General features: G+C 37.8%; 3 protein-coding genes across 10 annotated transcripts; 2 read left to right on the forward strand and 1 right to left on the reverse strand.

Moving 5' to 3' along the window:
• Positions 1–556: 556 nt before the first annotated feature.
• Positions 557–6721, reverse strand: cspp1a (centrosome and spindle pole associated protein 1a). Of its 7 annotated transcripts, none has more exons than XM_020712553.3 (22): positions 6592–6721; positions 5724–5815; positions 5521–5601; positions 5334–5435; positions 4818–5215; positions 4642–4719; positions 4485–4567; positions 3734–3830; positions 3595–3646; positions 3109–3422; positions 2909–3033; positions 2735–2825; positions 2446–2539; positions 2215–2362; positions 2051–2131; positions 1886–1956; positions 1667–1801; positions 1448–1585; positions 1288–1374; positions 1147–1207; positions 927–1053; positions 557–714 (listed from the first exon to the last, which is right to left on the reverse strand). In XM_020712553.3, the coding sequence occupies exons 2-22, from the start codon at positions 5781–5783 to the stop codon at positions 606–608; spliced, it is 2532 nt and encodes an 843-aa protein (XP_020568212.1). In that variant the 5' UTR covers positions 5784–5815; positions 6592–6721; the 3' UTR covers positions 557–605. The 7 variants fall into 7 exon arrangements, with proteins under 7 accessions (XP_020568212.1, XP_011487198.1, XP_078794631.1 ...); XM_011488896.4 differs by having other exon boundaries at positions 557–717; XM_078938505.1 differs by having other exon boundaries at positions 557–717; positions 6616–6656.
• Positions 6688–11139, forward strand: cops5 (COP9 signalosome subunit 5). The gene is made up of 8 exons (XM_004081032.5): positions 6688–7140; positions 7221–7455; positions 8016–8144; positions 8521–8586; positions 8817–8902; positions 9049–9160; positions 9831–9979; positions 10901–11139. The coding sequence occupies exons 1-8, from the start codon at positions 7004–7006 to the stop codon at positions 10989–10991; spliced, it is 1005 nt and encodes a 334-aa protein (XP_004081080.1). The 5' UTR covers positions 6688–7003; the 3' UTR covers positions 10992–11139.
• Positions 11140–12111: 972 nt separating this feature from the next.
• ppp1r42 (protein phosphatase 1, regulatory subunit 42) lies at positions 12112–19836 on the forward strand. 2 transcript variants are annotated; one of them, XM_020712567.3, is made up of 8 exons: positions 12112–12276; positions 13462–13625; positions 13695–13861; positions 15534–15672; positions 16336–16452; positions 18430–18547; positions 18703–18832; positions 19117–19836. In XM_020712567.3, the coding sequence occupies exons 2-8, from the start codon at positions 13497–13499 to the stop codon at positions 19118–19120; spliced, it is 804 nt and encodes a 267-aa protein (XP_020568226.1). In that variant the 5' UTR covers positions 12112–12276; positions 13462–13496; the 3' UTR covers positions 19121–19836. The 2 variants fall into 2 exon arrangements, with proteins under 2 accessions (XP_020568226.1, XP_004081081.1); XM_004081033.4 differs by lacking the exon at positions 12112–12276 and adding an exon at positions 12443–12560.
• Positions 19837–20887: the final 1051 nt, after the last annotated feature.

Here is a 20887-nt window from a genome sequence, read left to right on the forward strand (position 1 = left end):
TCAGAAGGGAGAAAGTGTTCAGTCATTGTGAATCAGCAGAAAGATTGGGTTTTTTTAACATTTGCAATCGATTTAACACGAAAAACCACAATACACAGATCTACATTTAAAAGAGAATTATTTATGTTGTAGAAAACCTTTTGTTCTCCAGCCTTGTCCTCTATCTGCCCACAACCTTGCCTAATTTTTAATCACAGCATCTTGGATCACGTTCCCCTTTCAGACGCAGGTCTTCTTTACACCTTCTTTGTTGTGAAAGATTTGTTGTCGATTCGACACGTACAGAATCCAATTCTGCTTGTTTTCCAGTTTGTAGCTCTTGAGTATTGGAGCAATCCTTCAGTCTGGGAGCCGACCCAAAGCCATTTCCTCAGCTGCTTAAATTTCCCTCTGTTTGGACAGCCAACCTGCACAACACTGCTAAACTTTCACCACGACCTCATGAAATCAGGGGTCTCCGTGGGATCAGAGAGAATCACAGACCTGACTTGACTGTGGAAAAGCTGATCCATCCAACAGATGGATTATTAAAAACAAAACGGGATTGGAGAACACGGTGAGTTAAGACATATTTTATTCATCCATTGTGTCATTCATGTGAGTCCTTAGTGGGGTTTTTTTTTATTGACTGGTGCAACAGCAGAAGAAGAAGGGGTCCCCAAAGATGACTGTGGAGTTTTACTCACACCTTCAGAGGCATCCACAGTGGGGTGTCTTCTTCATGTAAAGAGATAAAAAGTTACATTCAAAACTTAAAACATTTCACAGTACAGTATAATACATTTAAGTCCCTTTTTACGCACTGGACCAGAGTGAGCTCTTCTCATATTTTTACCCATCAGCAGCACTGACTTAATAAGACAAGTCTGAATAGAGATTGAAGGAGATTCATCCATTTCAGAAGTGTCAGCCGTGCTCCAGAGTACCTGCTGGGGATGGAGTGATGATTCTCCTGTGGAAGTGCCTGACCCATCTGGACTTCCAGTTTTTTCTGCTCCGTCTTCAGAAGCCTCCGGAGGGCCGACAGCTCTCTGATCACTTCTTCCCGGCCATCTGAAAAATCCATCAAGAGTGAACAATGTTTGGAATAATAATGACTGTGATCATTTATGTTAATACATGTGACCAGGCGATTAAAAACATTACTGTGTGATGGTGATGCTCTCTCAGGGGTCGGCCGATCATGTGCTGCTGACACAGCCTGTTCCTGTAAACAGGCGTTTCTGTCATTTTTGTTAACTTTAGGATTGGACATAAAACACAGATGAATGCAGTTATGGGATTTACGGCGTTGGGAGTGACAGAAGGCGGCCTCGAGTTTACAAGATTTGTCCGTTTCTTTTGCAAAGTTGGGATAGGAGGAGCTGGTACTCTCTGAAAAACAATGATCATGCTCTCTAAAAGTAGTCGTTTTTACAGAACACATTTCTCTCCACATTTACTGTACCTCAGAAATCAACTGTGATGTGTTCCCCACTGTTTTCTCTGTGATCGGCTGTGTCCTCTGTTTTTCCAGCCTAGCACTCTTCCCCTCCTCCTTCTGGGGTATTTGGGGTCCCAGTTGGATCTCTGTTTTGTTCTTCGGCTTGTTTTGCAGAAGCATAACAGTTCGTTCAGAAAAGAGGAGCCCTCTGAAAAAGGAAGATGAAAGAGATGAGCCTCTCACCTTTAATTTCCTTTGCTCCTCCTCGTAGTTCTGCTTCATGAACAATCTCTCCTTTGCCAGCCTCTCCTCCTCTTTCTCCTCTATAATCCTCATCCTCGCTCGTTCTTCCGCTTGCCTTCTCTTCTTTTCCTCAATCTGTTTGAGATATAATGTTAAGGTGTGTGTGTCTTATGTCTGTGGATTCAGATTCCAGATTTTTTTGAAAAATACACTGTTTACCTGTCCTTTTTGCTCTTCTCTGAGTCTTTCTTTGCTACTGAGCTGCTGTTGAGGTGACTGATCACTAAAACCTGCAGCAAAGGAGAGAAAACCCGAAGAATTGGGTAAAGCCAATGACTACAAAGTCAATGACAATGAAATACACTTGATAAAGACAGAAAATACCTGGGAGTTGAGCCCCGGTTTCATGAGCTCCAGGCGTCGACCTTTTTTCTTCATTGATTCTGTGCATTTGGTACAAGTCACCTTCAAACACAGAAGCAAATAAAACCAATTCATTCATTATAAGATACACAAAATGCAACATTTTAAAGTTGAAGCCAACTTACTAATAAGGTTTCCATTTTGGTCTTTAATCGGAGCCCCACCTCCACCTCTTCCCCAGGGGCTGAATGAATTCATTTCAGCTTGTAACTTTAAATCACACCTCTCATTCTCCTCTTTCTCTCTTCTTTTATGACTCTCTCTTTCTTTGATCTGGACAAATGAAAAAGGATGTTTGAAAATGTTAACACGGCTGCTTACATCACCTGTATCGTACTGTGAGGCAGCAGTTTTACCTGCTGTCTCAGTGCTTCCTGGTAGTTCACTGCATTGTCTCTCCTGAGCGGACTTTTGTTTACATGAAGCCCTTCAGTGGGGGATGGGGGTGAGCTTAAACCAGAAAAAAGGACAGATTAAAAAAAGGAACAAACACAGTTTGGTCAGAGGACCATCTTCTGAGGGGGGAAATTCAAATAACTTGTTTTAATTTGAGTGATTTATCACAAAAAGAGGAAGAGTATCCTCTTTACATTCGGTTATTGTCTAAATAAATGCTTTGACTGAGAAGCTGAGATGAACACTTACTCGATGCAGTCGTGGGCGTTCAGAGGAGGCAGCCTCTTTGGGGAAATGTCATTCATATCGTTTTGAACTTCCACGTTAGATGGGAGGTCATCTAAAAAGGAATCCGAATCTGTCTGTAAAATTACTGCATACGGATACATTTGATGAATGATTGAAAAAAAAATAATGCTGTACTTTGATTTCTAACAGGATGCAGATGAAATGGATAGTTCCCGTTTCCGTAGTATAAATGGGCTCCATCATAGGGAATCGTGTTTGTGTTTGGTACAATGGGAGCAAGAGGAGGGACACCAGTAAATCTGGAAACCAGGAGAAATCACAGCAGATTTGTTTGTTTCATTCATGAATGGGATCGTGCAGCCGCTGTTAGCTACCTTAAGATGTCCCCCTCCCCTAACAGTTGGTGCATGAGAGCTCTGTTGTAGTCTTCACTAAAACAGTCCAGAGGCGGGAGAGCATGCGGCACAGCCATCCCAGACAAAGGTGCCGTCCTCTCCGGGATCTGCCTGAGCATTGAACTTAAGGGTGGTGGACTCTGTCTTGAATCTTCAATGGGTTTGTCATTTTTAGGCGTTGGATCTAAAACCCCCCCAACATACTCCATGTCTGCTCCGGGCTTGTGAAGAACATCCTGTCTGAAGCTGTCAGTCTGTTCAAGCTCCGCCCCAAACCGCTTGATCCTGTCAGGCTTGAGGACATTATGCAATAAATCAAAAGAATGAGGAAAAAAAAATTTATTAGTTGATGTAAATATTGAAGATGAATTTGTCAATTATAAAAACAGGACTGAGACTAATGTAATGATCTCATCCAAGAAAGATTTTGCTTTGTGTAAAAGTCTTTAATGCTTTTTCTGTTACCTCTTTCTTTGGGTCAGTGGCTCCAGTGGCAGCAACTTCCATTTGTTTCTCCCTTGGAAAACAATTCAAGAGCAAATACTGTCACAGTGTTCTGTTTAATGGTTTAGAAATGAATGGTTTAAAAATAAGACGCCAGTACTTTAGTTTGTTATCCCGTTGTTCAGCGATTTGCCTCAGCAGCTCCTGCCTATACTGTTCCTTCTTCATTTGAATGACAGTTGGTTCTTCTGTTGCCCCTGCATCATGAAAAAACCTCAGAAGGACTCATGTGGTGTCAACAGTAATATCTGCAATAGTGATTATAAAAAACATTTTATATACGATATATATATGGATATATACTATGCAAATACATGTGAATTCTGTACTAATAAACATGAATCCTAAAGAACATTAACTCACAGAATTCAACAGGTAATGGCTAAACTAAACTAAACAAACTGGGCATCCCTGCCCTTAAACCCTCTTTCTCGGTAAGAAAAAAACTCCTAAAAAAACGGATTCCGGAAAAAAAGAAGAAACTTTGACCAATGGGGATTTGGTTCAGAGGCGTGTGCCCCTTCACACAGGGTGTATTTTATTTTAAAAGGAGGAAAATAAGTTTAATTTGTTATATATATATATAAAAAAATAACACTGTTATAATTTAATGTTATATTTATTTAAAAAACTACATTTTATAAATGAATGGCTTAATGGTCACAAAAACTTAAATAAAGTGTAATTTTCTGAAGGGTAAAGTGGGTCTTTACTGGTGTTGGTCAGTAAGAAACTAGGCCAAATGACTTTTTTATTGTTACAAGTTGTAGACCCCTGGTCCAGTGAAAGTCTCTTAAAAGTATTTTCAGAATCAAATTTTTAAAATTAAAAAGATTTGGGTTTTTTTTTACCAATTATGAGACCAGTTGCAAATTCCTTCTTCACATTGCTGGAACTGACGGTGGATTCTGCATGCCTGTCTGGAGTTTGTTTTCTATTTGAAAAATATGTAAACAAAATGAGTTTCTCATCACAAATTATGCCTTCATTAGCAGAATTGTCACTTACCGGTACTCTGTCTGTCCAGCCTGATCACTGCTGTTCTTATTACAAACAGCAGAAGCCTCCATTTCCTGAAAGTCAGCGCTGCAGAAATGAGAAATACAGAAAATGCAAACAAATTCCTCTTAAAAGCAAGTCCAGATTAACAATAGTTTAAAATCCCTATGAAGATAATTAGACACCTGTTCACTCTGTGCTCACTAACTTGGGTGCTTCTGTTTTGTCTCCTCCTTGCTTTGAAATCAATTTGATCCCCTTTATCTGTGTTCAGCTCCACCTCTGAGCTTTTAGGCTCTTCTGGTATCCGGATCTTCTCTGTCTGACAACCTAAACCATCCCTTTCATCGGTGTTCTCTCCGTCTTCAGAACCTTGACGTCCTTTTGCTTTAGGGATGTTCCACCTCCTCCGTGACTGTGGGCCTGGAGTCCCTGTGCTTCTTTCTCCTGCATCCTCAGTCAGGGTGGCAGCGTCCGTCCTGGATGCAGTGTGCTCCCTGTCTGTGTTTGTGTTGGGTTTAATCAAGAGGTGATGATTTTCACCAGTTGAGTTCACAACCTTGGATGGTTGACTTTCTTCAGGCTGAAAGAAATAATATTAAATAGAGCTACCACAGCTATACAGCACAAATAACAAGACCAATTTCTTTATCAGGTAACCTGTATATTGGGAAAAATATCTTTGTTAGCTTGGATTTTACCTTAAAGGTGACAGGAAGGACTCTCCTATTTAATTTCCTTATTTGAGCTTGCTCCTGAAGAAATTGATTATATTCCTTTTTCAGCTCGTCTCTCAGTCTTTTCTGTTGCAAAAAAACCCCAAAATAAATAAATAAAAGGTATGAACAAGGCAATATAAAAAAAAAAATAGTGCACACAAGGACACACCTTTATGGATGCTCTATCATCAATAGGTAAGGAAAGCCCTTGGTGTTGTGGATGAGGTTCACAGGTTTTTAAATCGTGTTCCTTAAAAGGTACATGTAAGAATAAAAAATAGAAAAATAAGTTGGCAGAATGGAGAATCAGAGGTAACACAGTCAACAAAAATTCTCTTTAAATGATCCTATAATAATCGTATGATATCTGACCTTGGCTGCATGATATTTGAAGTCCAGCCGCAGATCCAGAAGAGGTTTCTGTTCCTCCATTTCACGCTCTGATACTAAGCCTCAGTTAAAACCTAGAGAGAGAGAAAAACATAGCAAATAAATAGCCAGTATAATTGGACTGATTGAAAATTAAAACTACCACAAATACTTCATCTTGTTTATGATAAGCTATATGGTTCCATATTTTGTGGATGCTAGAGTTTTACAAAATGCACATCACCTGCAAATGATGAAAAACATTCATACAGAAAGTTAGTTGTCCAAGGTCAGATTCAAGAACTTTCTCAGCATACAGGTGCATGCAAATTGAAAGTTAGGTGTTTTCCATTATAAACTCAAACAGCACAACCTGGCAGTGAACAAAGCTATAAAAATGAAACCTTAGATGAAACTCTAACTCTAAAGGATACATACTTAATTAATTAGACATTTTTATGACTATTCTGAATGTTTTCGCCGCACTAAAATGGCAACGCAGCAAGCGTTGCTATGGGCAACCGTGACACAAAGGTTGGCACAGGCTAAAGAAGTTAGCAAACACGAAACCACAAAAAACTCCGTATATCTAAAGTTTATGTGGTAATCATACAAACTTAATCGCATTTCAATAAAAATATCTTTGAAAATCCTAAACGTGCTTTCTAAGCTTTATAAGATGACAAACACGAAGTAACATTGATGTTTTACCTTTACTCTTGACCAATGACGTTCGCTAATGTGTTTTTTCGAGAAGTTTTTTTTTTTGCAGCATTAATAACTGTTATCTCCCATTAGGGTCTTTATTAGATATACAATGCATTAAATAAAAAACAAAGTTCTAAAAACAGGATAAAAAATATTCTCAAACCTGTCTGCTTTTTACAAGTCTCACCGCTAGATGCCAGTGCATCCTCAAGTGTCTGCTGACGTCTCTTTTGGACTAAACCATTATCAGAGGGGTGACAGTACCAGAATTGATGGGTACATTTAGCAGAACTTTTAACTCTTACATAAATTGTATTGATTTTTTCAATATATTATTAATGATCCATTTTAATACATAAAGATACGAAACTTCGACTTTTGTATTTTTCCAAATCAACAAAGAAAGGTTCAATCTTTCGACGTCATTGTTTTGGTATCGTTCCCTGTCATGGCTGCCGTTGCAAGAGAACGTCTGGCCCTGTTACTTTAGACGGATATACACAATTTCTTTGTTTGTGTTGTTGTCACTGACGTTCGAAACGCTTATTCTTCGTATTTTGAATTGACACTTTATCATGGCTGGAAGTAGTACAGCTCAGAAAACGTGGGAGCTGTCGAACAGCATGCAGGAAGTCCAGAGCATCGATGAAATTTACAAATACGACAAAAAACAACAACAAGAAATCCTCGCGGCGAAGCCGTGGACAAAAGAGTACTTTCAACCTGATTGACTTCATTCCTATTTGTTGTGTCGCGTAAACTAATTGTGTTTTCTTTTTCTCAAATCATTAGTCACCACTACTTCAAGTACTGCAAAATCTCCGCGTTGGCCCTGCTGAAGATGGTGATGCATGCCAGGTCAGGGGGGAACCTGGAGGTGATGGGTCTCATGCTGGGGAAGGTGGACGGGGAGACCATGATCATCATGGACAGCTTCGCTTTGCCTGTGGAGGGAACAGAAACCAGGGTGAACGCGCAGGCTGCAGCATACGAATACATGGCTGCCTACATTGAAAACGCCAAACAGGTGGGATCATGTTATTTTATTGTAAAAACATACACCAACACTGAAATGACACAGCAGCAATTACTTCTTCTTGACAGATTACACAGTTCCTGGTGGAATTGTTGAAAAACTGTCTCTTATTAAGATTTATTAGTCATAGGTTCTGTGTTCAGTATGTCAATATGTCTATTGAAGTGTTCTAATCTTTTATTTAGTTTCTATTGTCGTTATGACTGTTCTTCTTTTTTTTTTTTTGGTGGGCTACAGGTAGCCGGAATAAGTCCAGCCTGGATTTTCTTGAGTTGCTGTCCCGCTGTTTCCAGTTATCTTTGGGGATAGCAGAGCATTTATAATATTCATTTTTTTGTTTTTAAAAGCTTAAAAATAACTTCTATCCCCGACTGACCTATTGAAGTCTGTCTATTTCCTTTCATAAATAGTTTCCGTATTTTTTAGAAACTAAGCAAGCCACGTCAGATTTAGTAAAACCTTTTCATTGTATTAAACAATAAACACTTTATAATATTGTATTATAAATAATTATGAATAATTTTGTTATATTTATCTTTTTAACCCCCCAGGTTGGCCGTTTGGAGAATGCCATTGGCTGGTACCACAGTCACCCGGGTTACGGATGCTGGCTGTCAGGGATCGACGTGAGCACTCAGATGCTCAACCAGCAGTTTCAGGAGCCTTTTGTTGCTGTTGTTGTACGTATAAACTTTTATAACGTTATTTTAATGTAATTTCCTGCTAGTGGAATTTTTAAAAAATGAGGAGGAAAGTTCCTGTTTCGTCTTTAAAAAAAAAACATTACAAGAACGTAAATGAAAATCTATTAATGCATTCACTGCATGTTTTGGCATTGCACTACTGACTATTTTCCTTTTGCAACCCCATATGCTATTTACACGTCCTTTAGTTCAGCAGGGCTTCGACGCCAGGGGCGTCGTATAATTAAGTGTGTGTTTTTTTCACACTGACAGCTGCGGGAAAAAGGCTCCTAGTGAACTGATTCCAGTGGTCTCTGGAGGATTCCGACCTTTGACTTTGTTTTCCTGTTTTACTGTATCTTGTGTCCTACAGATCGACCCCACTCGGACTATTTCTGCAGGGAAAGTCAATCTAGGTGCCTTCAGAACATACCCAAAGGTACAGCAAAGACCAAGAGAAACATGGTGTTATGACTTATTGAAGTCATAAATTAAATTTTAAGTTCGAATCGTTGATGTTAGTTTTTTTAGGAGGGATCTGAATAAATATTTGTCATAAATATACATCAGAATGTCTTAATTTGTTTACTTGTTAATGATTAAACAAATGTGCTAATTCTTTTTTTTTATTTTGTATTATTTTTTAACATTTTCCTTGTGGATTTTCAGGGTTACAAACCTCCAGATGAAGGACCATCAGAATATCAAACAATCCCGCTGAACAAGATAGAAGACTTTGGTGTTCATTGTAAACAGTGAGTAAATTTAAAGCACTAAACCACTCTTAATAAATCAATCAATCAAACTTTATTTATCAAAACTTTATGTATCAAAGATGCATATATTTAACATGCTCCTGAATTATCTTTTTTTTCAACTCTTTATGATTGTCTCTATTCAGATATTACGCCTTGGAGGTGACTTACTTCAAGTCTTCTCTGGATCGAAAGCTCCTGGAACTCCTTTGGAACAAATATTGGGTCAATACCTTAAGTTCCTCCAGCCTTCTTACGGTATGTAAGCCACCTCAAAACTCAAAATGTTCACTAATTGTTTGACATTTTGATTTATGGTTAATTATTACTCTATAACTCATTCAGACATGGAGTCAACATGTTGTGATGTGTTGATTTATTGCTGCTTTTTAGCTGGCCCTGCTTGTTTATTGTTTTTAGTAATAAGGTCTTTGTGAACTTTGGAGCAGAAGAAGATGATGGGTATTAAAGTTGGACTTGACTCCACTCATCCAGAAGCCCCCCGCCCCTCGAGCACAGTTTTTTCTAAAGACTGAAAGGCCGTCACATGAATTTGCATTGTGGTCCTGAGCTGGGTTAAATAGACACCAGGCTTATCTAAACAGTTCACTCGCTGGCATTCTGGATGAAGATGTATTGACTAGATGTCAAGAAGGAGCTGCTCAGTAGGTGACGGGCTTTGTCAGTTGCTACACTGTCACCCTAGTCAGGCCCCCCCCATGGCATTGTGTTTTAATTACCTGCTCTACTATAAACACAGCCTCACCTTAAGCAAACTTCTCCATGACTTCTTTTCCTTCGGGACAGCTCAGAGATGGTTCGATTTGTGGCTAGTCTGTAACAAGTTCTTTCTATGGAACACTCTGTTATCTGGCTTTTGTGTGATAAGTGTGCGTACATTGGTTTATTCTGTCTCTTGGACGGCCAGAACTCGGACTACACCACGGGTCAGGTGTTTGACCTGTCGGAGAAACTGGAGCAGTCGGAGGCTCAGCTGGGCAGAGGAAGCTTCATGCTCGGGTTGGACACGCATGACAGGAAGTCAGAGGACAAACTGGCCAAAGCTACTCGAGACAGGTAAGCCTTTAAATTTGTTGCTTTCCTTTTTTTACTGCAGATTATACATATTATGGTAAACATTAGGTGGCCTATAAATGAACTTGGCATTGCATTTTTGTTTATGTAATCACTACAAATAGCTTTTAGCACCCATGAAGTGTCTATTTCCTTTGTTGTTTATAGTAAATTTAAATATAAAGTATTTGCGCTATTGTTCAAAGCAATTATTATTATTATTATTTTCACCCATCCCTTATATGTTTTAATTGGGGTCATAAAAGAAAAAAGGTAATGCAGTAATGGTGTTTTTTAAAAAGTCAAAGCTAATGAAAATGTTTAAAGAGACATAATGGCAGAAAAGGGCCTTGAGACAAAGCTGGACACGAGTGTTCTCAATGTGGAGCAACAAGAAAAACTTAATATATGAGAGTCAATCCTGAAGTAGAAGTTTTGGTTGGAGGCTTTTTAAGGGAAATTCTCCACCAGCTGACGTTTAAAAGTTTTCCTGCAGATTTCATCTCGAAGTTAAACCCTCCAGAGAGGAAGGAATCCGTGATGCAGAGTAAAACAACCTCGGAATACCTTCCTTTGTATAAAACCATCAACTATTTCATTGTGTTTGTGTAATTTTTTTAACTATAAAAAAGCCACAGCTAGTAAATGTTTCATTTTGCAATCCATAAAAATTTTTAAAATCCTTTTAGGAAACATTTTTAAAAACTGAAGACTACGAATACAATTGTTAAAAAACACATTAATAACTAGATATAAAATGTACCATTCCTGAATATTTTAAGCACTTTGTTAAAATACTTCATATAACCTGTAAATAAAGCACATTGACATCCTAAAGCCAGTTACTCTGTTGCCTGTAAAGACTTCTGATGAAGTTGTGCATGTAAGTAATTAATTAATTTTGCTTGTTTTTATGTTATTTAGCTGCAAGACAACCATTGAAGCTATTCATGGCCTGATGTCTCAAGTCATCAAAGACAAACTCTTCAATCAAATCAACACATCGGCTAATTAAAGCAGAACCACGGAGCAGTTTGAATTGTTTTCTTGTGCTTAGCTGCTGAAAGTTGCATCGTCTGTGGGGGGAATGTGAGAATGTTTTTGGTTTTTTCCCCTGTTTTTTTTTCCTTGACGTAGCAGAAATAATAAAATATTAAAATGCAGTATGTGTGGTTGTGTAATCCATTTTAAATAGGAATTTATAGATTTTAGAGAAAGTTAAAGTGCCCAGCTTTTTTGACACAATTTAGCTTCTGGTTTGGACACAACGCCTCCTAACTCGGTGACGGTCAGTCCTTCAGTGTGGCCTGTCACAGTATTACCAAATGGAACAAAGAATCTGCACAGGTTCAGCTGGGATTGACTGAACGTCTCTGCAGAGTTCCTCTCTGCTCGTTCAGACTCTGCGGCACGTGCTCTGGCCCAGCGGTCAGCCTCGGCAGGCTGTGGCAGTGATGCAGCGCAGAGGCAGAAGCTGTACACACTGAAATCTATTCACATCATGTATCTGCTATTCATCAGCACAAACACTCACCAAGTATGCTTTCTTTCTTCCTTACAGCCGCTTGCATGATGTCTTGTTTTTATTGTATTGTAATGGCTGAATGTATATTTTTAGTGCCATGTATGGCAGAGGTTTGAATCCCACTGGGACAGTAGGGGCGTCTGTTTTTTGTCATGCACATAATCTTTGGCACTGCCGTTCGTAACGATTTTCTTGTACCATTATTTAGGTTCTGTTCCTGAAATGTAATTTTCAGTGGAAGGAGTGAGCTCAATTTGAGTAATTCATGTTATTCAGAAACATTTTTGAGCTAAGTTCTTCTCTACAAAATGTAATTATTGGTGGCAGATATTAAAATACATTACATGGATGAATGTCAGGGTGCTTCAGAAATATTTTTAAAAATGAACATCTAATGTAGCTTTGTCTTTCAAGATGTACTTGGAGAAACTGAATCATATTTGACTCATATGGGATTGATAAATATTATGATTATCCCCAGATGGACATTTGCATACATGAATAAAGCTGTAAAAAGAAAATGTATGTAAATCATAACTAAGTAAAACCTTTGAGCAGCTTAAAATTCATTTGAGAAATCTAATGCTCAATTGCACTGCCAAGTATTAACAGATGACAACAAGCGCTTTGGTATTGATTTGTAGATTGATTACATTATTCATAACTTTGTGTGACTTATTGGCACGTAGAGATTTTAAAGCCATAAATATAGTTTCAAGTGTCAGTCTGAATTGAGGCAGTACTCTTTGTTAAGATTTGCTTCTGCGTTATGGAGGTAAGCTTTTCTTTACAGGAAACCCAAACTGACATAAATATAGATGAATAATTCTTTCGGCTTCTGTCCGCTGAACTTTTTAAATAAAGTTTGCGTTTATTTACTTTTTTCAAACGCACATTTTTATTTAAAATAATATTAGTAGTAGTTAGTTTTAATTAAACCACGAATTATTTACAGTTATTTAAAATTATATAATTAAAACGAACAAAAAAGTTTACGACTGTCGTTACTTCGTTCCCATAGCAACCAGAAGCCGGTCACAAACAAACCAAGCTTTAAAGGTTCGTTTTCTTTAAACTTGTTCTTTTGGCTCAAACTTCTTAAAATTCTGCTCACCTCGTTAGGTTAGAGAGACGATCAAAAGCAAATATTATTATTTTTATTTTATTATTTTTAATATGAACTTAACAAAACAGTGCTTAAAGTTAGCTTAGGGACACAGATGCTAACAGCAAAGCTTTATAAATAAAGCGCATTTTAAAGCCATTTACCTTTTATTTATTTTATGTTATTATGAATCAGAGATTTCACTGTCACTGCATTGATATTAAAGGTTAATCATTTACATTTAAATAAACTCTAATATAAAGTTAATGTATGCAAAAATACTCACTGTGCATTTCTTTTTTCTGTTTTAGTTATTGTCATTGTAAAATGTGTTTTTATGTCACCTTGTGTTGTTTTTTTTCAGTTTTATTCCCTCATTTTTGTGTCCTTCCTGTTGGTTTAGCAACCTTTTTCTATTTAATGTGATTTTTATTTGGTGTTGGGTCAAACTTCATAATACTTTTGCAGGTTTTACACCTAATCCTATTTTGTCTTCTTCTCTCCAATTGTTTTCCTTTTTTCGAGGCCGATTTAAACTTTCAATTCATTTTGGCCTTGAGGTTGCTCCTGAAATCTGATGCAACACAACATTTATGACAGCAGTTTAAATGTTATATTAGGTGTTTAACTGGTAAAATACCTTTAAGTTGAACATGAAATATTAATGAAAACATGAAAACAACAGCAAAATCATTAATGCAATAGCGTGGCTGAGTGTTCATTTTTCTTTATTTTCATAATTGATCACAGTGAATTATATTTAAGAACAAAAATAGTGTCATAATACAGCTGCTAATGAAATCACGTGTCTGCATTTTGTTTCAAATAATGTTTTTGTATTTCTTTGGCCAACAGTAAATTGGCTAAAGCTAAATCTTGGATGAGCCAGCATGGTGTCTCTGACTGTGGATTTGATCTCCAAATCAAACCACTTTAAAAAGCAAAGAGGTATATCTTTTGCCCAGTACCTAAAGACCCTCACCCATCTACACTTTTCCAACAAAAACATTGAAGAAATTGTAAGTACCTGCATGCTTATTTGTTCTTCTATACTGTTAGTTCTGGTGACTGTGTTAATGTCATTTTAGGGGGATCTCTCCGTGTGTGGAAACCTCTCCGTTCTTTATCTGTATGACAACAACATCACACAAATTCGCAACCTTGACTTTGCCTCCAACGTTACCCATCTGTACATGCAAAACAACAACATCACACATATAGATAATCTACACAATCTGCGGAAACTCTCTAATCTGTGAGTAGGAGCTTTTTTTCTTTTTAACGTATATCTTCTCTGTGTTGATTTAACCCTTGTGTTGTCCTGCGGGTAAAAAGTGACCCACTAAAATGTTTCGTTGTAAAAAAGAACCTTAAACTATTATTTTCCAACTTCCAATTTTACGACTTTTTCTAAGAAACTCCATCACTAGAAAAACCGATACCTTGTTTTTGTTTTTTAACCAGTAGGGTACAAAGATTGTCTTATGAGTCAGTTTTGACCCATGAATTATAAAAGCATTTAAACATAAGGAAAAGTTTAAAGGCCACACACAAATGCTTTCTAATTCCCAGGTACACGCACCCACACACCCACACACACATACACACACCAGATCCACCTAAAGCTGCAGTTGGGTCAATCAAAACAAAAAAGGTGCCCCTGGAAGAAGGGCTGCAAGACAAAAGCTGTGCATGTGAGAAATACATCTGCAAAGGCCAGTTTTACATTTGCACATACATGTGCTAACCTTGGCTTCTGAGAAAAGCGCCAAACAAAAAATATATATGATGAATATGATTATGATTACTATTATGATTGTGATTATGATTGTGATTATTATTATTAAATAGTTGATGTTTTTCTGCAATGAGAAAAGTACTTTTATAATTCCCTTCCTAAAAAACAGTAAAAGAATAAACAAAAGAGAGACATAGACAAAGAAATTCCTGACTCATGACTGTTTACTTCCCTTTCAATAGAACAGTTTAAGAAGGAATTACTTCACATAATAGCAATGATAAACCTTTACTTTGTAAAAAAAACAAAAAAAAAAACAACTGTTATGATGGTTGTTTTGTGTTTAAAAAAACATTTTCAAGACCCACTCCAAAGAAAATATGGTTTTTGGTGTTTTCAACATGTTCTTGTAGCATTTCTTTTTCATAATGGAGGACATGTATAAAAGGATTTAAGATATTCAAGGTATAATGTTTCTTTATCCACATAGTGATGGATCAGGAGAAGATGAAAACATATTTTTTTAAAAAGCTCAATGGGCGGGCCAAAGTCTCCCTGCTTGCAGACAAATAGTCACATTAATGTCTTAATTTTCCTCTTTCGCGCTGGCATCTGGCTCAGAACTGTACGGTTGGATAGCTCCAATATTGCTCGCCTTTTTTTGTTGCACCAGTAATGTTAAGTTGGAGTTGTGTGGGGCTGTAAGCTAGCGGGAGAGAGTGTAAACAAAGGGATGATGGGATATCAGCGGAGGGTTACTTCCGCGCCAGCAGTCAACTCAGGAAAATTTTCTAAAAAACTCTTACAAAAAAAAATTTTTTTTGACTAAATATTGCATCATCATAATTAATAATTACTAATTACCGTAATAATAAAAGAGCACAGGGGATGAATTTACAAAAAAAATATATAGTTGAAGTGGTAGTTTTATAATGTTTACTGATGATTGTATGTAATGTGTAACAAAATAAATTATAGAAAAATAAAATTAAATCGAGTTGAATTTATAAGTAACATGATGTTTCATTTTACACATTTTAGATTTAAAATTGAATAAAGTTGCTTTTTTTTAGGCTTTGGTAAGGTGGATAGCTTTTGACCCTCGGGATCAGGGGAGTCAACCAAATCTTAAGATTGCACAGTAGTTAAGAAACACGTGAGGAAATGAATGGCATTTCCTCCTCTGCAGGTATCTGGGTGGGAACAGAATTGCAGCGGTGGAGGGTCTGGAGCAGCTTCACCATCTAAAGGAGCTTCATCTGGAGAACCAAAGGCTGGGGCCTGGAGAGAAGTTGCTCTTTGACTCAAGGACCCTCCTCTCTCTTGCTGTATGACCTACTTTTCTTTTAAACAGTTCACTGCTAAAACCCTACCAGAACAAGTAAAGCTCCATACAACCTTTTCATTCACTTATCTATTTTCTGAAGCGTTAAAAATTCTTTAGTGGTTTTTTTCCACCTGTAAGAAGGAATTTACGTCATATACCTTGGATGTTTCAAGCCTTTTAAGAGCACAACGATTCAATAATATCAACGGGACCTCTGTGGCTCCACTGGTCTGATAAATTCAGCTCCGTCTTTGTTTACTGACCAAGCTATGGATAAACACCCAAAAAGTTTGTTTGTTTGGATAAATTAAAGAAAGTGCTGTGCAAATTTTAGGAGTACCAACTTTCCAAAAGCATGATAGAGCGGTAGACGAAAATGCATATTCAACAACACCGCAGCACCACAGACTGGATGTGATCCCAGCAGTGCAGACATGTAAACAGAACAAACTAGATGCAGCAGAATGACCAGCGAAGAACTTTAATATCAGAATTTAAAGCAGATGCACAAGACTGCACTGGAAGAAGCAGATTTTCCTCTTAGAAAACTTTAAAAATTCCAATTTGCTTGTAACTGGTTCAAATATCATGCAGACACAATAATGACCACAGTGTGATGCATTAAATGTTAATCTGTCCTTATTAATTTGACTTTTCTGCACAGGAAACTCTTTGTATACTCAATATAAATAACAACAACATTGATGACATCACAGAGCTCTCAGTTCTGAAGAATCTCCAGCATTTTTCTGCTGCTCTTAACAAACTGCAGAGCATTGAGGTAAGTTAATCTTCACCGCCCTCTTGTATACTGTCCAGGGCCTTTTTGAGCTTATTTCTTCAAATTTACAATTTGCTCTATTAATTTACCTTTAACACTGTTTTTGCTTTTTTGGGATATATTTTTACAAGTATTTCACAATAATTCCACAGTCAACCTGAAACTATCTTTAAAAAAACTCAACTGTGAGTGGTACATGTAGACATTTTTAACTGGAAAAATCTTGATATTTAAGATCAAATAGTTTTATCTTTTATAACAACGATCAAACATGTAGTGACAACATAAAAATGTATAAATCCAACCCCCCAAAAAAGCCAAAACAAAGACAAAAATGTTTTAAAAAACTAGGCGAAGCTCCACTGAATTGCATACGAAGTCCCAAGGAGGTTCACTTTTTGTGTCACAACTCCTGTTATGTTTGTTTTAAACTAAACTTTCAAAGCTGAAAACTTTATGAAACCGTTAAACATGTTAAATTTTGAATGAAAACAGTGCTAATGGGGGGGTCGTTTCATTCAGCTCACCAGTGAGTTCAGGTTAAAAAGTAAAGCTGCTGTTTCCGATTTGAACAGCCTAACACAAGGTGGAGCAGACTGCTTTGTAACATCGGTGCAGTTGAAGTAAATATTGCCACATCACTTTTGAAATCTGCCTCCATCAGGGGGGATCGGGTCAACGTTAACATTATTCTGCAGATGTGTGTAAGGATATGGAGGGGAGGATTGTAAAGCAGCAAATCCTGCAAATCCTGCCAGAGGTTCCCAGTCTGCACGACGCGCTCGGGGTCCAAATTATTCAACAAATCAGCAAGCCGGTCCCATGAGACAACTCTCTCTGACAGCTTTAAACAAGCACAAGTTTCTGTGTTTCCTTAGACGATTGCTTTCCCATCTAAACTTTAAAATCTTGTTTTTGATGTCCTAAACCAGCCTTATGTGGACCATAACTTCCTATTTATGCAGTCTGACTTGGACACTAATAAGAAAAAAGAAAAAACTGGCTACATGTTCAATACAATTAATGATCTGGGGAAAGTTCACTTCTTAAAATCAAATGATTTCTTTGCAGGGGATTGATAGGTAATTGTTGTTCATGTGCCATTTTTTGGGAAAATATCGCCAATAATTTATACAACCCGTCTGCCATTATTGATTCTGCAAAGACAGCTCTCTGAAGAATCAATTCCTTCTCCTGCAGCATTTTGGCAGAATTCCGAGGAAACATTATGGATTTTTTAAAATAGATTATGACAGGCAGTCAGCCAGGGTGACAAATGGGGGGCATCTTTGGAGGCTGTTAGCTGTGCGCAGGGCAAAGAGGACTGCAGAATCGAAGCTCTGGTCAAATACAGGTTCATAACTGGCTCGTCATTAGCCCAGACAAGAAAGCCGGGGAGTATCCAGACTCTCCTGCACTGCACGCCCCCGCATGGGGGGCAATTTGGCGCTGGGCTCCTCTTCACTGAGGGCCTTCTGAGTGACGGCCCTGACACGATCATTTATCAAAGCCTGGGAGCGCGTGGTGCTCAGGGGTCCCCTCTGAACTGATTGCAGCTCGGGCTGGAAAAGTGGAAGCGCTTTGGCCAAGACAGGAAGGCAATGAACAATCAGAGCGTGTCTAGAGGGTATTCATATTTCCAGCCTTGGATTAATGTGCCTTTAGATAAACATACAACTGCAGGCAACTCGCTGGAGGAGCCAACCTCATTGCCCCAGGAGAAAACTTGTAGTTACACGACACCGGCGACACTGTTTATTAAAACGGACTGATGTGTTGTTTATGCACTTTCTATTGGCCCTTGAATTTCACATTCATCCAACCTTAATGCCTGATTGCGTTCTCTGATTAGTCATCATAATCTCTGCTTGTTTGCGAGCAGATTGTGATTTTCTTTTTAAAGACACAATATTCTTGTTTATTCTGAAGTTTCAATAATAATAAATATCATCTATGCTTCTGCTTTGTCACATGCAGGAGATAGAGGAGGTTCTCCGGCTCTGGCCGCAGCTGCTCCTGCTGGATCTAAGAGGAAACCCTGTCTGCAAAGAGCTGAAGTACAGAGATCGATTAATAACGGCGTGCAAAAGCCTCGGTACAGATTCTGGCTTAGCAGTATTGCCACACATAAATGTTCTTTACTACTTCCTTTCATTAAAAACGGATTTAATTTGATGAAGGAAATGCAATTCTGCTATTTCATCACTAATGCTCACGAGCTTCTTGTTAAAAATTTTGCTTTTTTTGTAGAGATGTTTGATGGAAGGAAAGTCAGTGAAGCAACCAGACGCTTCCTTCTTTGGAAGAAGAGCCGTAAACATCTTGAAGAAAAAAAACAAGTTCATACACTTTCTGCCAATGATCACCTGCTTTTTAACAGGTATGATACCGAACTCTGTCCTTGATTTGTCTGTTTAGATTTTTTTTCAAAGTGCAATCTTACATTTTATGTCATTTTTATTTTCCTTTATTGGTCGTTATTTGTGTTTTCACAAATTAACCACACAATTAGTCATATAATCGTTTTTCTGTGTTATTTAACAGTAAAACTACAGGCACGGTGCTCCTAAACGAGCCAGTGAATGAATTATTATTTGCTTTATCCTGCTTGTGTTTTGTCCTGCTTTAATTTTTGGTGTGGGCCTGACTTTGTTTGTGTTCCAGATGACTTTGACACGGGTCAGGGTCCATTTCCTGACCACATCTGCAGCCAAGCTAACATGGAAAACTGGGAGCCACTGCAGTCTCAATAATGCGTATTTTCTAAAAGAACAGGTTAACAAACGAGTGGCATGTAAGAAATTTATGACGAGAAATCTCACCTCCTCAGTTTATTAATGCAAGGTATGATTCAAAACAAATAAAATTGACTTAAAGTCATAGATTTTACTATTTTTATGATTGCTTTTATGTTTAGAAACTGAAAATGAAAACATCAAATTTGTTTGCTTTCCTTTTTTGATTTTTGCTCTCTGTATCGATTGTTTATTTGACTTTATTTCATAAGTTCTGTTCTGACTCTTATTATTATTATAAAAATTTACTAAATTGTTCTTTTTAGAATATTAGGAAGTTTTTCGTCTGCTTCTGAATATATTTATGTACAAATATGTTTGATTGTGAAATTCTCGTTATTTGAAATATGTTTACTCCTTATCTGTCATAGAAATATCTTAAGTAAAACCTAAAACTCAGCAAAACTGATGCACAAAAACAAATAGAGTCTAGAAAAAGCTGTCTGTTCCGTCTCGATGTGATATCTTTTGTTTTCCCCCACAAGAGTCGCTTCAGTATTAAACTGGTCGATTACCTCCTAAAGGTTTATTTTAAGGCATCAGATGACCACTTGGAAACTTATTTTGAATAAAAAAAACTTCATTCAAACTGCATTTCTTCTTGTCAATTCTACAGCTTGTGTTTGTCTCCTGTTAAATAATTCCCCACAGATTGCTCCATTTCTCTGTTTCTTCTAAATACAAGCGTTAAAACAAGTGAGCTGCTAGATTCAGAGTGGCACAATCTAAATGATCACTTTGACCCATTACTACAAGTCTTTACACCATCCAAAGCTAACAGCTTATGCTTCCATCCAAACAACGGTGATAGATGATCCGGTCCTCCTTTGTTGCATTCATAGGAACAATCTTTACAGTCAGCATTGTTACCAAGTGTTTGAATGAGTTTTAAGACCCACGTGGACATTTAACCCCTGAAAGATGAGGCACAATTAAGGAAACAAGCTTACTTAACCTCCTTGTAATGAGCCCAGAGCAATCCTGTTACTCCATCCTTACAAAAACAAGGTTATGAGAACAGTTGGAGGATATACATACCCTAATATGAATAATTCCTTTCATTAATTTGCCGACATCTCCGTTTGGAGCCCTGAAAATCAGAGTGATTAATTCATGACTCTCACAAGAATTTCCTAAATGCCTGCCTGTTGATTGCAGCGCTGGAGTTTATTTATTAGCTGTTCCAACGACCTTGCAGTTCAAGACACTCTGGCAATTAGTCAGATGTTTTGCATATCACCTTACACGTGTCAAGTTGTTCGTTGCCTTTTAGTTGCCTTCATTTCTGATGGGGAAAGTCTTTGTCGGGATATCTTACAGGATACCTGCGCAGTGAAAGGTTTTTTTTTTATAGGCTCTCACAGAAATAGGATACATGTTCGCAGCCAATTAGAGAGAGAGAATCAGCCATCAGGGTTAAAGCCAGAGTCCTGCCCCTGACGCTCCAAACGAGCTTTCACTGCCCCCCGACAGAAAAGAAGTTGAGGGTTTGCGCGCTCCTCTGAGCAGTGGCGGGGTGATTAATTACGTCTGAAACAAATACTTGTCCGCCGCTTTGCGAGACCAATAAATTAAAGAGCTTCTGAGTCTTTTACGCACACAGGTAAGGTGTGGGGTGCGCGTAAACCGGGGGCCGTGGC

This window comes from Oryzias latipes, chromosome 20 (assembly GCF_053564925.1).
Source record: "Oryzias latipes strain Hd-rR chromosome 20, Olatipes_Hd-rR_3.1".
NCBI classification, from domain to species: domain Eukaryota; kingdom Metazoa; phylum Chordata; class Actinopteri; order Beloniformes; family Adrianichthyidae; genus Oryzias; species Oryzias latipes.